At 38.2% G+C, this 20,355-nt stretch overlaps 2 protein-coding genes across 2 annotated transcripts in view; one reads left to right on the top strand and one right to left on the bottom strand.

Annotated features, from left to right (window-relative positions):
- The window catches only part of PPP1R1C (protein phosphatase 1 regulatory inhibitor subunit 1C), a 187,534-nt gene that overhangs the window by 140,741 nt on the left and 26,438 nt on the right, over positions 1-20,355 (top strand). The gene's annotated exons all lie outside the window — the stretch shown is intronic.
- Positions 4,550-5,578, bottom strand: LOC103203844 (cilia- and flagella-associated protein 36-like). The gene is given in 3 exon segments (XM_042781027.1): positions 4,550-5,309; positions 5,311-5,473; positions 5,476-5,578. Coding segments are annotated over 3 exon segments (1,026 nt in total).

The raw sequence follows: 20,355 nt of genomic DNA, 5'->3' as shown, positions 1-20,355 counted from the left end.
TTGAACCGCCAGCCCTCTGGTTAGCAGTCAAGTGCTTTAGCCACTATGCTACCGGAGCTCCTATCCCCAAATCCTTTGAGTCGTGCCCCTTGGAGAGTCAGAATGCATCCTGCATTCCTGTTTACTTGTGTATCTGTAATCTCACCTAGCTAGACTGTGAATTGCTTAAGGACAGGCCAACGTCTTATTTATCTTTATATTGGAAAAGGCTCTTAAATGCTGAATTAGTAAGTGAATGATCTTCTGATTTAAAATGTGAGCTTGACTTGGGATAATTTTAGCCTTATTGAAAAAATGATAAATTTCTGGTGTATCTTCATTTTTTATTCATTCATCCATCCATAATTCATTCCATAAACATTTATAAAGTACCTATTGTCTGCCAGGTCATGCATTAGGCTCTCATAGTTCTAGAGAAGCTAAACACAATCCCTGTGCACAGGGAAACTATAGTCTAATGGAAAAGGAATTTGTGTACAAAAATAATTATGATGTGATGACTTCCATAAGGTTGATATGGACAGTGATATTTGAATGCAAAAGAGGAATAATCTAGCTCTCTGTCACAGGGGAGACTTCACAGAAGAAATGAACTTCATCTGTTGGTTGAAGGATGAATATGATTTTGACAGAGCAGGGTGTGAAGTAGAGTTGAGGCAAAAGGTTGAGGCACAGAATGTGAAAGAGCATGTGAGCTTGGAAAATTATTAGGCTCAAGGGTAGAACCCATGTAAGAGAGAAAATGCTGGAAAAATGCTGGGGACTTTTCAAAGTTCTTGTGTATCATCTGCAAAGGAGTTGAGATTTTTTATTATACTTTTGGATAATTTTCAAGCGTTGTTTGATATGATACCGTATTGAAGATATGGAAAAGGGAGTGAAGAATTAATTTGGAAAAATTGTTGTTTTAGGTACTATTGAGTTGATTCTGACTCATAGCAACCTAATGTGACCTAGAGTAGAATTGACCCATAGGGCTTCCTAGGCTATAAACTTTACAGAGCAGATGGGAAGTCTTTCTCTTGCAGAGCTTCTGGGTGGGTTGGAATGGAACCATCAACCTTTAGGTTAGCAGCTGAGCACTTAACCATTGCACCATCAAGTCTCCTCTTTTTAAAAATTAGACTACTTTATATTTTACTTGCTTTAGTCCATCTGCCTGTTTCTAATGCCTTTATTTATGTAAGCATAAACTAACTGTTAGCATAAGCTAACTGCTAAGCGGCAACCTTTCTTTATTATTAATGCATTTAGACTTTAAACATAACCCTTTAGGCTTGTAAGGAGTTGTAATACTCCTCAAACTTCTTTCAAAATAAATGATCAGAAATCCAATTAAAAATGTGTGTTACAATAAAAATGTCATGATAAATTGAGAAATTGGTTTTTAATGGGGCAACTGTAAGGTAGAATTACATTCTCTACAAACTTGTGCTAGTATATATAGCTTTTCTAAACAATTTTTCTCTTAAAAATTATGTTCTTGTCTGAACTGAAAAGAAAAAAATCCGATCTACAAGATGATGTTAAGAACAGTTTTATGAATTCCTTTCTGAATTGTTTATCATTGACAAAATAATACAAATTTTAGTTGTGACAAAGCTGGCTTCTCTGTCTGTTGAATGTTTCTGTGGGACAGTAAAGGTTATCAGCATTGCTACAAATCAATAAATAAATACTTACTTAACTCAAGCATGAAGCTCTAAGCTCTAATCTTTGTATTATTTCAAACAAATTAACTACCAACCCCTAAAACACCCTATATCAGAGTTTGAGGCAGATTTACAATTTTGCTTCTTTCATTAAGAGAAAAAAAATACCAGCAAGAGGAACAGTGTCCAAAGGTTACAGTTTGAGGAAATTATTTGGCCCACAATATAAAAATCATGTGATAACCATAGCCTTTATGATTTTGTATTCTACATTGCATCCTTCTTGGTATAATAATCAATAGGAGCTGTGTTGTGCTTCCTTATCTTTGATGTGTATACCAGAGTTATTTTTTAACAGTAATTTTATGTACTTCACTTTTGAGCAAGGTTGTAACATTTTGTTCTCAAAATCAAATTTAAAATTATCTTGACTTCCAACAAGCTATCTTAGGGCAAGGTTCTCACATATTTACATCAACATAAAACCCAAAAGACAACCTCAACTTTAAATACAGCTTCAATCAGAATGGAAAAATCTTTGAATGCTTGACATGGCTATCTACCACCTTGCTTTTTCTGAATCTGAGACTGTCAATCTATTGTTAAATATTTAATTTTTGAAAGTTTATTGGTTCTTCTAGACCCTGGTTACATACAGGCAAATGAAAAGGAAGTAAAGAGGTGTTGATGTTGTTATTGTGTGCCGTCGAGTCAGCCCCAAGTCATAGCGAGCCCTCCTTGGCTTTCCAAGGCAGTATCACTACGGAGGCAGATTGCCCAACCTTCCTTCCGAGGAGTGGATGGTGGGTTTGAACCACCAGCCTTCTAGTTAGCAGTCAAGTGCCTTTGGCACTATGCTACCAGAGCTCCCCAAGTAAAGAGGTAGAAGTTAACAAATAAAATGATTGTAGGCTGTCTCATGACAGAGAAAGCAGAAACATTACAAAGTTGACACATATAATATATGGCATCACTTTGTGGGACAAAAGATGATCTTTCAATCAGGACACGAAGAAAAAAAGTCACACTATTTTAAATATAAGATGCATTTTAAAAGGCATGAAAGTATACATGGAGGATTTAAAGTACCACAGTACTTTTTTTTTTTTTTTAAGAGTTTTACTCAACATGGTACATGCTCCATGTTACATGAACAAGAGTGCTCATGCCCCTTAGGTCTTCTCTCTTTGAAGCATCAATGCTCACTCTTGGCAATCTTCTACAATGGCTACTGGGTTAGTTAATGTGTGAAACACAGGAGATGTGGAAAGATCTAGTGCTCATCAGCTCACAAACTTGTGTTCTAGTCATTTGAGGATCTCAGGAAGACTGTGAACAAACTTGACCCACTAGCAATTTTGCCTAGGTCAATCAACAGCTTTTCTCCTACATGAGGCAGATGTTTTCCTTAAACATTTTTCAAAACTTTAAAAGAAAGAACCAACTTCCAAGATTTCTTCTTTTTCCTACAAAGTAATCCAACTGGTTGATGTGTTGAAGGATCACCTAAAACAATACAAGGTACTTTCATTGTTCTTTTTAGAATGATGAACTGCTCAACCAAACCACTAGTGCCATAGCTGTTATACTGTCACAGAGAACCACAATGAAATGCTCCTTTCATGGACTATTTTGGAAAATAGTTAATAATTAGTGTAATGATAAACTTATCTTCTATATTATAATGTTTGGAGAAATATTTTATTGAATTTAAATTCTTGTTGATGAATAACCCTGTGCAAGACTCTGTGTCCATTTCATCTTAAACCATGAAGTCTAAACATCCCATTTCAAATTTTGAAGAGTCTTTCCATTTTGGTCTTCTTTGATGTTCTCTAGATCATCAGTTTTGCCTCTGATAATAATAATAGTTCTATGAAAAAAAATTGTATATTGAAAATTACCACTCAGTGATAATAGTTACATTGGTTAGCAGTAAGTCTCAAAAAAGACTTTTGTACAGCAAAAAAAAAAAAAAAAAATTAAAAGGTGGTAGAAAATGTATTTCATTTTTAAGCATGTATTTATAATATTATTTTTACTTAATTTAAATTTAAATTTACTTAATTTACATTTAATTCTACAGTTTATTATTTTGATGTTTGCCTTGAATAAAAATCTATTCTTTAATTGTGGGATTAGTCTGAATCTTCAGAGAATGTTCTTAGTATCTCTAAAACTCCAAAGAACAAAACCTACTTCTATCAAGTCAATTCTGACTGAGAGCGACCAGATTAGACAGAGTTGAAATGCTGCATAGGCTTTTCAAGCCTGTAAATCTTTACAGAAGCATATTGCCTCATCTTTCTCCCATGGAGTGGCTGGTGGGTTCAAACACCCAACCTTTTGGTTGGCAGCTGAGAGCTTTAACCAATGTGCCACCAGGGCTCCTTGTTGTTGTTGTTGTTGTTTTGCTGTCGAGTCAGCCCCGACTCATAGCGACCCCTCCTTGGGTTTCTGAGGCAGTATCACTACGGAAGTAGGATTGCCCAACCTTCCTTCCGAGGAGTGGCTGGTGGGTTTGAACCACCAGCCTTCTGGTGAGCAGTCAAGTGCCTTAGGCTCTATGCTACCAGAGCTCCTCCAGGGCTCCTTAGTATCTCTAAAGCTATCTATGAGTCAAGGATTTTGAATTTCTAGAACAATGGGGCAAGAAGATAAGTTTTGTCCTTCTATTACTTCATCTTTAAAAAAAAAAAAAATCACAAACAAATAATATCTGGTTATCTGAGTTATTCAAGGAATAATACATGTGAAAAATCAGGTCCTGATTTAATCTTCCCCCAAAATAAATTGTTTAGCATTTGTGCCATAATTTCCTACAAGTTATTTTTATTAATTTTATAAATTTAAAGAAAATTGGAACTGCTTGTTGTCTAAATTGTTTCATGAAGTTATTACTTCTTGACAACTTCTTCTTTGAGTTTTTCTGCAAGCAGTCTCCTCTTTAGTAATGTGTGCTTCTCCTCTGCTGTCATTTCTGGTTTCTCTGTCATTTCCTCTGCTTCCCCCGCAGGTTTTCCTTGTTGCTCATCATTTTCTGACTGCTTAGTCCTTATATCCTTTCTCATCGACATTAACTTGTCTCTCTTCTGCTTCAGACAGTGTTCTCCTTGGCGCAGTTCTTCTGTTCCAAGTGCTGCTAAATTTGCTATTGGTCCTTCTAGGCTTGCATGTTCTAAGCCAGCCATCTTCAGTCCTTTTTGTGAGAGGGAGGAAGTTTCAGGCAACATTTCCAGCTTTCTTGTCAAGGGTTGTACTGACCAATTAGCAAAATGCACTTTAACTTCTGAGAGTGGGTGTGCAAAGTGTTCACCATCCTCTTGGGAATTCGTCACTTGTGTACCTTCACTAGCAAGCACTGAGGGTTCTTCTGTCTTAGCTTCTGATAACTGTTTCTTTCTCTTTCTTTCTTCCTCCTGTTCATATTCCTCTTTTGATTTTCTAAGAACTTCCCTCAGGATTTTCATTTCTTCCTGTTCAAGGTCACTAACCACATCAGAACCATCTGTTAAACAGTCGGGTAGCACACTATTTCTCTCTTGACTTATTCGAACGGCTTGCAGCTGCAATGCAATGTTTTTCTGGACCATCATTGCTTTAAAGATACTAAAATCTTCTGCTGCCAATGCGGGTTGCAAAACGGCCTGTGATGTGAGTCTTTGCAAGAGAAGAAGTGCATGCTTCTTGAAAGTGATCTTCATTAATTCCAAACTCTTTGAGATAACTTTCTAACAGCTTTTCAACGAGTTCTTTGTATTCCTGATGAATCTCTGTATAGGTCAATTTACTTTCTTCTTCATCATCAAAAACTTCACATTCTGCTCCACAAAGTCCAAGACGAGAATGGACCAGTCCGGGCCTCTTAGAAAGCCGGCAATGCTCTCCACCACCCGCTCCACCTCCTCCTTTTCTTCCGCAGGCATCCTGCTTCAAGGGACAAAAGGCCTTGACCAGCCACGAGCCTGGTAAGGCTCTTCCGCAGCAGGGAGCTACGAGGGAGAAGAACTGTCCTAGCATTGCCGGGACACTGGAGTGAAAGCTAGAAAAGTTTCCTACAAATTATTTTTCTATTGATCTTTCTTGATTGTGTATGCCTGCAGGTCTTCCTTATGCTATTTTCTTCAATGTTGCAATTTTTTCTACTATTAAGGAACCTGAATGAATTTTAAATTTATCTGTAAATCCTGGCAATGAAAAAATATAAGAGGATTTTTAATATACAAAAGATTCTTGGCCTATTTGGTAATATTGATCACCACATACTTCTTTGTACCAACTTTACTCATTCTAAACACTGTGAATAAACAATAATAGAATTAATTTCACCTTGGGCATCCTTAGAAGATTCATAGCTACCCCTATTTGGGTTTCCGAGGCTGTAAATCATTACAGAAGTAGATGGCCCCATCTTCTACAGAGCAAGCAGCTAGTGGGTTTGAACCACCAACACTTTATTAGCAGTTAAGTGTTTTAACCACTGCACTACCAGGTGTCTTCATTAATCTGTAATTTCTTGGCTGAAGGGGTCCTTGTGGCACAGTAGTCAAGCACTTTGCTGCTAACTGAAAGGTCGGTGGTTCAAACCAACCATGGACAAAGTCTCTCCATGGAACAAAGATGTGGCAGTCTATTTTCATAGAGTACAGCCTTGGAAACTTTAGGGAGCATTTCTACTCTGTCCTAGTGTCGTTAAGTGTCAGAATGTACCCAAGGGTAAGGGGTAACAGGTACTTACTTGGCCATTTAGATGCTTCCGATAAGTAATGAAAACTAAAAAAATAATATAAATCTAGTCTCTGTGTAAATTAAAAGAGAAGTACAACGTGAATCTTCATTTTATAAATGATAATTAAAATTCTCTTTTATGACCTCAAAGAACTCTGAAGCATGGCAAAATATGTTTCAAGTCTTAGATAATTTAAGCATTGCTACATTAGGCTGTTTGTTTTGAGTAACATGAAATGTCATGAATTTAAATTATTTTCTTGGATAAAGGTACATTTACATTTGAATCAATATAAAAAGGAGAAACAGAAATAGTCTTAATTTTAATACAAATAAACTTTAGCTAATATATCTATATATTGATATTGTTGTTGTTATGTGCCCTCGAGTCAGATCCAACTCACAGCGATCCCTCCTTGGGTTTCCGAGGCAATATCACTACAGAAGTAGATTGCCCAACCTTCCTTCCGAGGAGTGGCTGGTGGGTTTGAACCGCCAGCCCTCTGGTTAGCAGCCAAATATTCCAAAAATAAATATCACAGGACCTTTTTGACAATGCCAAACTTTCTCTCGTATTAAGATTAATTGTTGAATCACCACGGGTGTCATGTTTTACTTATACAACCAAACCAAAGAATTCTTTGCATTTATATTGGTATCCCCAGTTTTCCAGACAGGCATTTTAATCTTTTTTGATCTATGAGGTAAATCTATTTTTTTCACATAATTGTGTAATTATTCAATAGACCAGAACAGATCTCATGGAGCCACTCTAGTGTGTGCTGTGCAAATAATTTTCTGTACTGTTCCTGGTAATTGGCCAACAGAACCCCCTAGGAGTGTTTTGATCCCTTAAATAAATACTACATGGGCAAGGGGGGTTGACTCAGGATTTTCCTCACCGACAATGACAGCAGAGAGCTTCAAGTTCACCACTTATTCCATGATTTTCAAAAGAGCAGAAGCTTGTGACTATGCAGCTCCCCCTGGTGGCTCACAAAGTTAAAAATGGACATGTGAGATGCTTAAAAAGTAGAGCCTTTTTGTTTAAAAATGTGTCATTTTTGGTTTGAAACGGGTCTGAATTAAAGGAATAAGCAACAGAACGGTTTCTTATTTTTAAATTCCTTATATTGTGAGCCACCCTATTTATGATCTTTTGTCATTCATTCATTAGAGAATACTTGTGTGCTGTAAACAGCAGGCTCCAGGAAAAACAACAGGACTCTGACTCACGGGGCCCCACATGCATTAGAGCAGAACTGTGCTCCATGGCGTTTTCAATGCCCAGGTTTTTTGGAAGTAGGCCTTTCTTTCCAGGGATCTTTGTGTGGATTTGAACTTTCCAACTTTTCGGTTAGTAGTCACATGTTACGTAGTTTTTTTTTTTTTTTTTTTTACAATCTTAACGAAAGTAAAGGAACTCTGGTGGCGTAGTGTCTAAGGCATTTGACTGCTAACCAGAAGGCTGGAGGTTCAAACCCACAGCTACTTCTCAGAAGCAAGACTGGCAATCTACTTCCATAGAGATAACACCTCGGAAACCTAAGGAGGGGTCGCTATGTTTCCGAAGGGACTCAAAGCTCATGAGTCTATCAAATTCACTTTAGCAGCTCCATTTCTCCATAAGACAGAGGATCACTCATAGAGGGTCTTGAGATACTTTTATTCTCTATAGAGATAGTAACTGGGATACATATAGAAATTATCTTTTTCAAATGGCCCAGCTGAAATCCTGTACATCTCATCTTTACAGCATTGATAATCAGCTTCACTTGGTGCAGGCAGAAAACAAACAAACAAAACCAATAGAAAAAGAAGGAAATGGTGTCAGGACCATGGGCTTGAATCCGAGCTGTGACTATTAAAATCCATGTAGTCTTCTTCAGGTTATTATCCTCTCTACTCTTTCTTGTTCACATCCATAATTTGGAGATAATATTATCAGAGAGTGATTGTGAGGGCTAAATGAAACTATGTCTTTGTACTGCCAGGTATACAGCAGGTGTGCATTAATTGTAGTGAACACTAATACTGAGAAGTCTGGTTTTCTGTCCTAAGCTACCAAATGATCCAGACAATGTCAAAGAGAAATCACTTCTTCCAGAAATCTTAAACATGTAGCCATATAACACACGTTTAATCATAGAATGCTGGTTTTATTTAAAGAAACTAACATAATGTGAGTGTACCATAGTTACACAATCCATAATTGAATCTTACTTATTTTTTCATATGGAGACAAGATCAAAAATATGGTTGACCTGCAGAACTGTGGGTCCCAGAAGCTATAAAAGCAGACTATAAAAGAAGCTAGGTACATAGTATATTTTGATGACAAGGATTTAGAAAATGAGTTGTAGACATTGTCAGAAACGATTACACATAAATTCATCAGTTTGATACCTCTTTATTGCTACTTACCTAGTAACTGTGTTTATTTCAGTATATTAGTTTTTGAAAAGACACTAAATAATGATTTTATAGTCAAATAGTCTAGATAGGGAAAAGTGGCCTTAGCCTAACATTTTATATAGTCTGAGCGACAGTTTGCCTCTAGGGAATGCCGTACTGTCTCCAGTTCCATGTACACAGGTTATTAGATCACTGCTTATTATCAGGTAATAAAATAATAATAGAGGCAGTATAGATAGTGGTTAAGTGCAAAAATCTGAAGTCAGACATTCAGAATTTGAATTCTAGCTCCACTTAGCTGTGTGACCTTGGCAGTGTGCCCCGGAAGCCTCATCTCTGCTTCATATTCCTCATTTATAGATAATGGTTACACAAGTATACACCTTTTATCAGCTTCCTAGGGTTGCTATAACAAATTGCCACAAAAGCGGTGACTTAAAACAACAGAAATTTATTCTGTCATAATTCTGGAGGCTTTAAGTCCAAAATCAAGGTGTTGGGGCCATGTTCCCTCCAAAGCTCTACAGAGAAATCCTTCCTTGCCTCTTCTAAATTCTGAGTGCCCCTGGTCAATTTTTCCACTGATGACAGCATAATTGCAAGTCTTTGTCTCCACCTTCACTTGACCTTCTTTTGTGTGCGTGCCTATGTCCACAGTTTTTCTTATAAGAACACCACTCATTGGATTTAAGAGTGCACCCTAATTCAGTATGGCCTCATCTTAACTTAATCACATCTGCAAGACCCTATTTCTATATAAGGTCGCATACTGAGGTTCTGGGTACTTGTGAACTTTACTGAACCCACCGCAAATCTCATAGGGTTGTTTTGAGGATTAGATGAATTAATGTACCTAAAACACTAGAACAGTGCCTGTCACATATATTTCAGCTAAGGTGACTTCTAAAATTCTATCTGCAGTTCAGGCAGTTTCATTCAAGTGACAGATATGCAGTTGTGAAAACTTACTGGATTGCTTCCTGCCAATGGCCCACCACACAGAAACTAAATCCATCTACAACTGTGGTTTTTCATTCCAAAATCAACACCACTGGTTCTCAATTCTTGTAAAGGGCATCGCCATCGTGAATTTATCCAGATTCAAAACCTCAATATCATTTATAACCCCTCCTTCTTTGTTGTCATATGTAATCAACCACTTGGTCCTACAGAGTATACTTTGAGAGCAGATCACTTGTTATGATCTCACTTCTTTTTGAGGTCAAGCCTGCTTTAACATTAACACAGATGAGTGATTGAATAACTTACAAAAAAGAAAAAAAAAATGCCAAATTCACTGTCATGGAGTTGGATCTGACTCATAGTGACCCCTCCTTGTGTTTCCAAGGCAGTTTCACTATAGAAGTAGATTGCACAACCTTCCTTCCAAGGAGGGTCTAGTGGGTTTGAACCACCAGCCTTCTGGTTAGCAGTCAAGCACCTTAGGCACTACGCTACCAGAGCTAGTAAATACTAAGCCCTCCTGAGATAATTCATTCCCTCTCTCTCCCCTGCCCCCCATAATGTCAGGGAGAGAAACTTCATGTACAGAATCCTTTCAAAATATGGAAAACTAAATATCAAAAAGATGTAATTACACACAAACATCCTTTTTTTAAAAAATATATTTTTTCTTAGTAAAAAGAAATAAACAGAGCAGATACCAACATTTTGAGATTTCAGCAGGGCTATATATTGCCCTGTACCAACCACTCTAGTTACCGTTAAAAAATAGAAAGGTTTTTTTTTTTTGCCTTTTAGAAATTTACTGATCAGGAATTCTCAGTGCACCATTCAAAGGATAGAAACACACTTATAAAAGAAGAGATGAATGTGTGCACGTGATATTGAAAGTCATTTATCTTTAAAAGAATAGAACTTCCAGAAGTGATTGGAGTCGGTGGGTTTAGGAAATATTTTGTAGCAAAGGTCTCACCTGGTTTTCAAGAAAGATTCAGATTACGTCTGATAAAACTATGATGTATATCTGCATGAGTATGTTTGAAAATCACAGTTGGAAAATTACCCCGAAGAACAAAGGGACAGGGCATACTGAGTTTCAGCTTGACCTGGTAAGAGAGGCTCAGTCATTGGGAAGGCCTGATTCTGAACCTAACGTCCATTCTGTCACTCATACTTACTTGTTTCCTGCTCTTCCTTTTTTGACTCCATGTCTGAGTCCCAGATGAACATGGACACTTTTAGTAGAATATGAAAGATTTGTTTCAGTAAAAGCACTCTCAGATATTGAAGTCCTAAAAGAGTGTAGTGAGGCGACCCTCTAATCAACCACAACTTAAAGGGAGACATAGAACTCTCCTCCACTTTGCCCCAGATCACTTTCTTTAACACAGTGATACTAGAACTCTACTTGACAATGCTATTTCAGTGGATCAATCATGGACCTGATGGGAAGCTGCAATACTTAGTGGGGTCTGGTGATACCCAGTAGGAACCAGGGTACCTGATGGGATGGAATTAGTGCAGCCCAACTGGAATGGACTTGTGAGCACTGTCATACACTCATACCCTGGAAATCCTGGAACCTTGAGACAGGATCAGGCTGAAGGGATTTTGTAAGGCATACTGTGTATCCAAGAGTCAAAAAAGATATTTGAGGTACTGCCACTGATAATATCAGTAGTTCCTCAGATTGTTGAAGTCTAGGGAAAACAAGTTTTAAAACTATGATTAAGTTTTCTTGTCTCCAATTGTTTTTAAGCTTTTAGTTTGGGTCTTCCAACAGACAGAGCTGAATCAATCAATTGAAGGTGCAGATTAGTTTTTCCATGTCTATTTTATTTTGCAAGGTTTTCCCTCCAAGTACCTACCCACACTTGGGAATACACACAGCTCTCTCTAATGGAAGCAAAAGGTTTTGAATGTTTGTCTTTTCATTGTAGAAAATGAGTAGTTATTAATTTTGTTCTAAAATGTTATTAACATTTTAAGTAGCTTTAACCTCCTCATTCCTAGACCCTTCCCGCACACTGGAGTATAACCGTGAATATAAGCACCAAAGATGACACTTCTAAAAGATAATTAAATTCTTCCAATTCACTGTACACAAAATGGGAAATGCCTGCTTTTTATTGTCTCTAGCGTCTCCCACTAGAAACAATCCCTAAAGAATTTTCTGCATGTAATGTTTCTGCTGCCTAAGGCAACTGTCTGCTCTGACTGTGTGACAGAATAGACCCCAGTTATATTTGTTGAAGTTCAAATATTTGATATTTTCTCAATGAATAAACTGCACTGAAACATGTCATAAGGAAGACTATTTTAAAACAGAAAAGGCATAGATAAGAAAGCTGATCATATAACAAGTCTGCTTTGTCCTCCCCAGTATACTTCAGTTTTTTGGTCAAATAAAAGTGTATTGATGAATACATTAAAAAGTAAAAAATGACTCCAGACAGATAACTGAATAAAAAATTTTAAATGATATCACAAAATAACTTAAAAGATAATATGGATATATATATGACCTTTGGTTGGGAAATATAAATATATTTCCCAAATATATTTAAGATATAAATGCAAAGTTAAAGTAAGAATTTGCAAGAAAATAATAATGTAAGAGAGAAGGTTTAGAAACCAAAATTCTAAAGCCAAAATATTGTTAAAAGATAAATGACTAGAAAATATGGCAGACAAAATGTTACCATCATTAGATAAAGATCTCTCATAAATCAAAGAAAACATACTACTTTAAAAGAGAAATGGATAAAGGATGTAAACAGATATTTTATTTTTTAAAAAAATAGTGTCCTAAACACAAAAGCAAAAATCTCATTCATAACTAAAGTTATATCAAATTAAACAAAATACCAATTAAGAATTTCTGTTAAAAAGATAATAATAATCAAAGTTTGGGAAGGTCTGGGAGAAGGGACACTTACACATTGCTACTGGAATATAAATGGGTGGCACTTTTGCAAGAAACAGGAAAAGCTCAAGCCTCTTCTTACCAAATTCCACATTTATGAATCTGTTCTAAACAAATTATCAAAACTGAGGACACATATGTACTATATGAGTATGCACTGCGGTATGAATCATAGTAGCTAAGAAAATATACAATTCAGTAAAAAATAGGTTAAAAAAGTCATGGTGAATTTATATGATGTATTTTTCAAGTGTGAAAATTATGTTTCCAAAAACGATTAAGTGAAAAAGAGCTGGGTTCACAAATGAAATAATTTTATGTGTTCTATAATCTCAATTTGGTAAAGAAAATGCAAAGAAATAAGCAAATATTAGCCATGGTTACTAGCATGACAAACTTTTAAAGCAAGATAAAAGTTTAAAAGAATACAATATATGTACACTGTTATCAATGAAATACTCACAGACACATCTATGATATCACACAAACACATATCCATTCATTCATTAACTCAATTACTACCTATTGGAGTCCTACCATGTGATTGGTACAGCTTTTGATGGACAGGGTATTTATAGAATAAATTTTTCTTCTTTTTTTCTTGTCATGTGAAGAACATAATCTTCTTCACACAGGGAGGTACACAAGTACACACAGCAGAGGTAAATACTATTACATACTCAGTGATAATAAACTTTAATCTATGGGTGGACATGGATATATTTGGCAGATGATATTCCTACAGATGTATTAATATGTGTTGTAAACATATCCATATAAAGTAGGAAAAGTTAAGATAACTTCTTAGCCACAACCAAGCACCTTGAAGGAATGAATCACTGGGCCTGCAGGCTCAGGACCATGGTTGTTGGGGACAGCAAACTCAATTGGCACAACATCAAAACTAAACTCATTGCTGTTGAGTCGGATCTGACTCATAGCAACCACTTCTTGGGTTTCCAAGGTGGTATCGCTATGGAAGTAGATTGCCCAGTCTTCCTTTCAAGGAGTGGCTAGTGGGTTTGAATCACCAGTCTTCTGGTTGGCAGTCAAATCCCTTAGGCACTATGCTACCAGAGCTCCCTAGGCACAACATGTTGTTGTTGTTGTTGTTATGTGCCACATAGTACGTAAAAATATTTTTCTACATCCTACTTTGGTGAGTAGGAGCTTTGATGGCCTAGTGCCTAAAGCATTTGACTGCTAATCAGAAGACTGGTGGTTCAAACCCACCAGCCACTCCTCAGAAGGATGATTGGGCAATCTACTTCTGTAGTGATATTGCCTCAGAAATCCAAGGAGGGGTCACTATGAGTCAGATCCAACCCGACGACAGTGAGTTTGGTTTAGTTTTGGTTTATTTTGGTGAGTAGGTCTTAAAAGCTTGCAAGGGGCCATCTAAGATGCAACTCTCCTTGTCAGAAAAAGCAAGAGTGAAGAAAATCAAAAGTGCATGGAAGCAATTAATCCAAGGGACTAATGGACCATGAAAACCTCAGCCTACAGGACCCTGAGACCAGAACAACTAGATGGTGCTTGGCTACCAATCCCAACCACCCAGAAAGGGATCAAAATTGGAGACCCTACATAGAAAAATGTGGAACAAAAATAAAAAATAATTAAAAGACCAGGATTACTGGTTGGGTAGAGACTGGTGAAGAGCCCCGAGACTATGGCTAGTCTCTCTTCAAGAGAGTAGTCTCTCTTCAAGAGACTAGTCTCTCTTCAAGCCTAGAACTGGACTCACTCCCATGACTTAACTTTCAGCCAAACAATAGACTGGCCTATGAGCTGAACACCTATACTAAGGAGTTGCACTCATTAGAACAATCAATCATGGAAGATCAGAAGGGCAGCATTTGCACAGGGAGAAAGGATGGGAAGAAGGAATGCATAGGCAAGAAGGACACAGGGAAAGGGTAACCACATGAGGATGTGGGAAGAGGGCTGTTGCATTTGGCTGCTAACCAGAAGGCTGGTGGTTCAAACCCACCAGCCACTCCTTGGAAGGAAGGTTGGGCAGTCTACTTCTGTAGTAATACTGCCCAGAAACCCAAGGAGGGGTCTCTATGAGTCAGGTTTGACTTCACGGCAGTGAGGTTTTTTTTTTTAGGAAACAAAATATGTATGAGCTGTTGAATGGCAAACAAATCTATTCTGTAAAATTTCACCCAAGTCACAATAAAAAGTTAAAAATATATAGCCTTATTCAAGCAATTAGAAGATCTATAAAAACCTAAAAACCAAACTCACTGCCGTTGAGTCAGATCTGACTCCTAGCGACCCTTCCTTGGGTTTCTTTCTGATTTGGCAGCATTTGACACAGTTAATCAGTTCCTTCTTCATGACATACTTTCTCTCCTCAGCTTCTAGGCATCACACTTAAGACATAAGTTTCCTCTGTCTCACTGGTTGCTCCTTCTCTGTCTCTTGTTTTTTCATACTCTTCTCTTAGATTTCACAATGTTGGTGCAACTCAGGTATCAGTCTGCATACTCATCTCTGTCCATCTTCACTCCCTTGGGAATGTCTTCCAGTCTCGTCACTTCAAACATCTTTATACATGTATGATACCTAAATTTATATCTCCAGATATCTTACTCTTAAATTCAATACTCACATATCAAAGTGCCTTGGTTAGCTAAAAGAGATTCATGTGGCTATCTAAAAGACATCTTAAACTTAACACATCTCTAACAGAAACCCTGGTCTTCTTCTGTCTCTTTAACCACTCCCAACTCAAGATAAAAACATGCTCCTCCTGCAATCTTCTTCCTCTCAATTAATTTCTTCTCTATTCTCCCACTTGCTCAGACCAAGAGGTTGAATTTTCCTTGACTTCTTTTTCATTCTCACATTGGTCATCCAGTCTATCAGGAAATCTTGTTGGCTCTACTCAGAATGTATCCCACCACTTCTCACAGCCCTGTTATCACTCTTGCTTGAACTGCCACTATTTTTCACTTGGATTACTGCAATTACTTCTTTATGGCCCTGTTTTTATCTTTGCACCTGACAACCTATTTGTCCATTCCTATAAAGCCCAGAGGGTCTGGATCCCTGTTAGTTAGCATACTCCTCTTCCCCTGGCTTACTTGGCTTGAAACATTCTGATTTTGTTGTTGTTTTTGTTGTTCCTTGAAAATGTCAGTCACTGCCTTAAGTCTTCGCAGTATTTCCTCTGCCTAGTAATTTTCCCCCATATCTGCTTGGTGGCACAATGGTTAAGTGCTCAGATGCTAACTGAATGGCTAGCTGCTTGAACCTACCAGCTCCTCCGTGAGAGAAAGCTGTGACTGTCTGCTTCCATAAAGATTTACAACCTTGGAAATCCTATGGGCAGTTATACTCTGGCTTATAGGGTTGATGAGTTGGAATCTCTTTTTTGCCTGGCCAACTCTCTACTTTCTTCAGGCCTTCTCTCAAATGACCTTCTCAATGACACTTTCCTTAACTACTCTATTGCTGTTAACAAGAGGACTTCCAAACTAGTTCATTTCTATTCTAGCCCCTGCTGAGAATTTACATTTCCACCTCAGATAGACTGAATCAGTTTAACAACATTTTGTTAAACTGTAGATTCTGATTCAGTCTATCTGAGGTGGAGATGCAAACTCTCAGCAGGGGGTGGAACCGAAATGAAGTTGTTCAAAGCCCTGATTATAATGATCTGTTTCAAATGCAACACTACCATTATCCTTAAGGAGCAGGGTAATCTCTTGTTGGGTTTTTTTTTTTTTTTTTTTAAGTAATACATTTCTGTTTAATAGCTTATTTCTTAACTTTTTTATTCCCACTAACTTTCACCCTACATACATTCCTAAATTGTTGTCAGACACTGCATAGTAGATTTAAAGCTTTATAACCACATCACTTAGCAACTCCCTGGAGCATATTGCTTCTGTGGTTTCCTGGGATAATCAGTAAAGAGATAAGCAAACTTCATTACAACTCATCATTTCCTTTGCAGGGTCTTTACTACAGTAGATTCTACCTCCATGCTTTACATATTAAAACCAAACTTCTCACATGTTTTGGGACTCTTGCTATAGAAACTTTCTAATCCACAATTAAGTTTCAAGGGAGTTCTAAAGTATCACTCAACTGGGAGCCATTGTCTAATAAATTTGGAGGTGGGCTGTTGATATTCTTCCATAAGAGCTTCTTGTGTGGACATTATCTGTTTCCTGGTTCATCAGAGCTCATGGGCAGCAGCTCTGATGGGTATGTTGAGTGAGGCTATAAGCATGGAATCTGTACCTAATTTTCCACACCTAGGAAGAGACTCAGGAGCTCTGGTGGTGCAGTGTCTAAAGCATTTGTCTGCTAACTAGAAGGTTGACGATTTGAACCCATCAGCCACTCCATGGAAGAAAGACCAGACAATCTACTTCCATAAAGATTTACTTCCTTGGAAACCCAAGGAGGGTCAGTATGAGTTTCAATCTACTTAATGGCAGTGGATTTTTTTTCTTCAGGCAGAGTTTAAGGGAGCCTTTGTGGTGTAGTGGGTAAGTGCTCAGCTGCTAACCAGAAGGTCTGTGGTTTGAATCCACCAGCTGCTCTGTGGGAGAAAGATACAGCAGTCTGCTTGTATATGATTCACAACCTTAGAAAAACTGGGCATTTCTACTCTCTCCTACATGATCATTGTGAGTCAGAATTGACTCGATGGCAGTTGGTTTTGGGGAGGCAGAGATTAAGAGGTCTTTGGGTGAGGCAATAGTTTGTGCTCAGCTACTAATCTAAAGATTGGTGGTTCTACCCCACCCAGCAGAACCATGGAAGAAAGGCCTGGCAATCTGCTTTTGTAAAGATTACAGCCAAGAATACCCTATTGAATACTTCTGTAGCACAAAGCATTGCCATGAGTTGGACTTAACTTATGGCAGCAGTTTTGTTTTCTTTTTTGGTTTAGGATGAGATTGGCAATCAGGCAAAAGTGATGCAGGGTTTGGTATTTTTCTAATCACTCAATATCTCCTACCCTGGGAAGTTGCATGGCTATTGCAAATACATTGACCATATCTTTATCTCCACTCCTTAGTAATGTCTTCTTTCCTAAGAACAGCACGTTGGGTTTAATATATTCAAGACTAAGACAAACAAATTTACTAATAAGGTTATAATTAGCAAGCATGCTACCAATGCACTTGGCCTAAATAAATCAATATCATTCCTTGATGCATGCAACATTTCTTATTTAAATTCATTTGCACTACTGTGGTAGTTCAATTTGTGTGTCAACTTGGCTGGGCCTGGTTGAGTGGCTGGGCAGCTGGATGTAGTATTCCCCATGATGAGACTGGTAATTAACTCCATGGTGGAATCTACTGTGAGCCTCTGAGTAGTTGCCTTAGGGAATGTGGTCTGCTTCCTGTATATAAGCAGAAACCTTGGGGAATGGCCTCTAGCTTATGGCACGCTTGGACTCTGCATGTAGCCATGTGGTTCAGCAGCCTGCCATGCTCTGCCAACCTGGGGACTTACAATGGACTTGAATTAATGGTCTGCCATGTGGTTTGGTAACATCGGGACTGTGCCTTTTTATTTGTCAACCTTGGGCTTGGCAGCCTCAGCAGCCAGCAGCTGTCTGAGTGAAGAAAAGCCTCTAACTTCAGTGGGCTGGGAGCTGGAGGCAGAGCTGAAGCCCAAGACTGAGGGACTTTCACCCAGCCCCTAGAGTCTGGCACTTTGAACTTGGACGTAAAGTCTTCAAATTAAGAGAATAAACTCCTGTTTGTTAAGGCCATCCCATTTGTGGTATATTCTTGTTAGAGTAGCACTAGGTAACCAGAACAACTACCTTAACAAAATCCCAAGAGGAAATAAGCCTCTAGTCTTTTAAAATGTTGGGTCAAGAGAATAAACAAGCAGCTGGGCTTTCTTCTATCTAGACAACCAGATCAAACCAGCCCTGTGTAGGACCACCATTTACATCTTGGTTTGTAAACTAAATTCTATGATTACAGTGAAAATCCAGCTCTAAACAAGAATTCCTTCCACCTCCAAAGTCAACTCCATCTTAAAAAAACCAAACTCCCTGCCATCAAGTTGGATCCAACTCATAGTAGCCCCTCCTTGGGTTTCCAAGGCGGTATCACTATGGAAGTAGATTACCCAACCTTCTTTCCAAGGAGTGGCTGGGGGGTTTGAATCACCAGCCTTCTGGTTAGCAGTCAAATGCCTGAGTCACCAAGCTACCAGAGCTAGAGTCAGACAATTGTGAAATAGATACCAGCTGTTTATATTATCTCAACCCCCCAAAAATTACATATTGCCACTGAAAAGAGTATCAGTAGTAAATTCCAATTTGAAATTGTGTGTAGATAGAAAGCCAACTCCTCAAAGAGCACTCCCACATGGTGGTAGTTTGGAAAGAGTAGTAAGAGGAAGAGATTTATTCTCACTTGTGGTTTTAACTGACTCAATTATCAAAATTCTCTTGGTATCTCCAGTTGTTCTAAGAATGAACATGCTTTCCTATAAGTTCATATTTCCAAGTTGGAAAGCTAGCCCCTTTCCAAGAAGTCTTTAAAGTTTGGTGTTCGTGAGATAAATAGGTTTCATACCTTACTTTAATAATCATAGTTGGTTGTGGGCTGTGTATTTTATCTCACATTTTTCTTTTTCACCTTCTTATAAAGGCGAGGACATAGAGATATTTCTATAGCTAAAGTCTCATCTTCATTTCACAGCAAAAGTGAGTATTATTTAAAGCATATATAAATATTCAAAGGATGAAATGGTAAACAACCAAATGGCAATTTTCCTTAACCATAATCACCATTATTGTATTGTTAATTAATTTGGTAAGATTCCATATTAATCATATGCTTTGCTACTAATAAAATGAACAATGCTGTTGTTGTTGTTGTTGTTGTTTGCCATCGAGTCGGCCCCGACTCATAGTGACCCCTCCTTGGGCTTTCGAGGCAGTATCACTACGGAAGTAGGAATGCCCAACCTTCCTTCCGAGGAGTGGCTGGTGGGTTTGAACCGCCAGCCTTCTGGTTAGTAGTCAAGTGCCTTATCAATCCGGTGGCTGGAGCAGGTAAGGCAAGGCTGGGGGAGAGCCCCCGGAGGCAGGAAGCAGTGGCAGACAGGGCTGGTGGCTGGAGCAGGTAGGGGGAAGCCCAGGAATTGAGTGGAATGGTTGGAACAGTTAAGGGAGATGAACTTGTCTGTGGGTTTGTCATACTGTGGTGGTTTGCATGTTGCTGTGAGCCTGGAGGTTGTGCCAGCAGGGGTTTCCATGGTGGACAGGTTTCAGTGGAGCTTCCAGACTGAGACAGACTTGGAAGAAGGAAGAGGCCATCCACTTTTCAAAGAACTGGACAGTGAAAACCTTATGAATAGTAGTGAAACACTGTCTACTGTCTGATATATTACTGAAAAACTTCATGAATAGCCCTGAAACAATTGTCCAATATAGTGCCAGAAGATGAGCCCCTCAGGTTGGAAGGCACTCAAAATATGACTGGGAAAGAGCTGCCTCATCAGAATAGAGCCTACCTTAATGATAAGGATAAAGTAGAGCTTTCGGGACCTCCACTTTCTGAAGTGGCACAACTCAATATGAGAAGAAACAGCTGCAAATATCCATTAATAATCAGAACATGGAATGTACAAAGTATGAATCTAGGAAAATTGGAAGTTGTCAAAAATGAA

The sequence above is a fragment of the Orycteropus afer genome, unplaced genomic scaffold (genome assembly GCF_000298275.1).
Source record: "Orycteropus afer afer isolate SDZICR_OR568_19922 unplaced genomic scaffold, OryAfe1.0 scaffold00001, whole genome shotgun sequence".
In the NCBI taxonomy this organism is placed as follows: domain Eukaryota; kingdom Metazoa; phylum Chordata; class Mammalia; order Tubulidentata; family Orycteropodidae; genus Orycteropus; species Orycteropus afer.
Note: the sequence above shows the minus strand (reverse complement) of the source record. Positions and strands in the feature narration are given on the sequence as shown.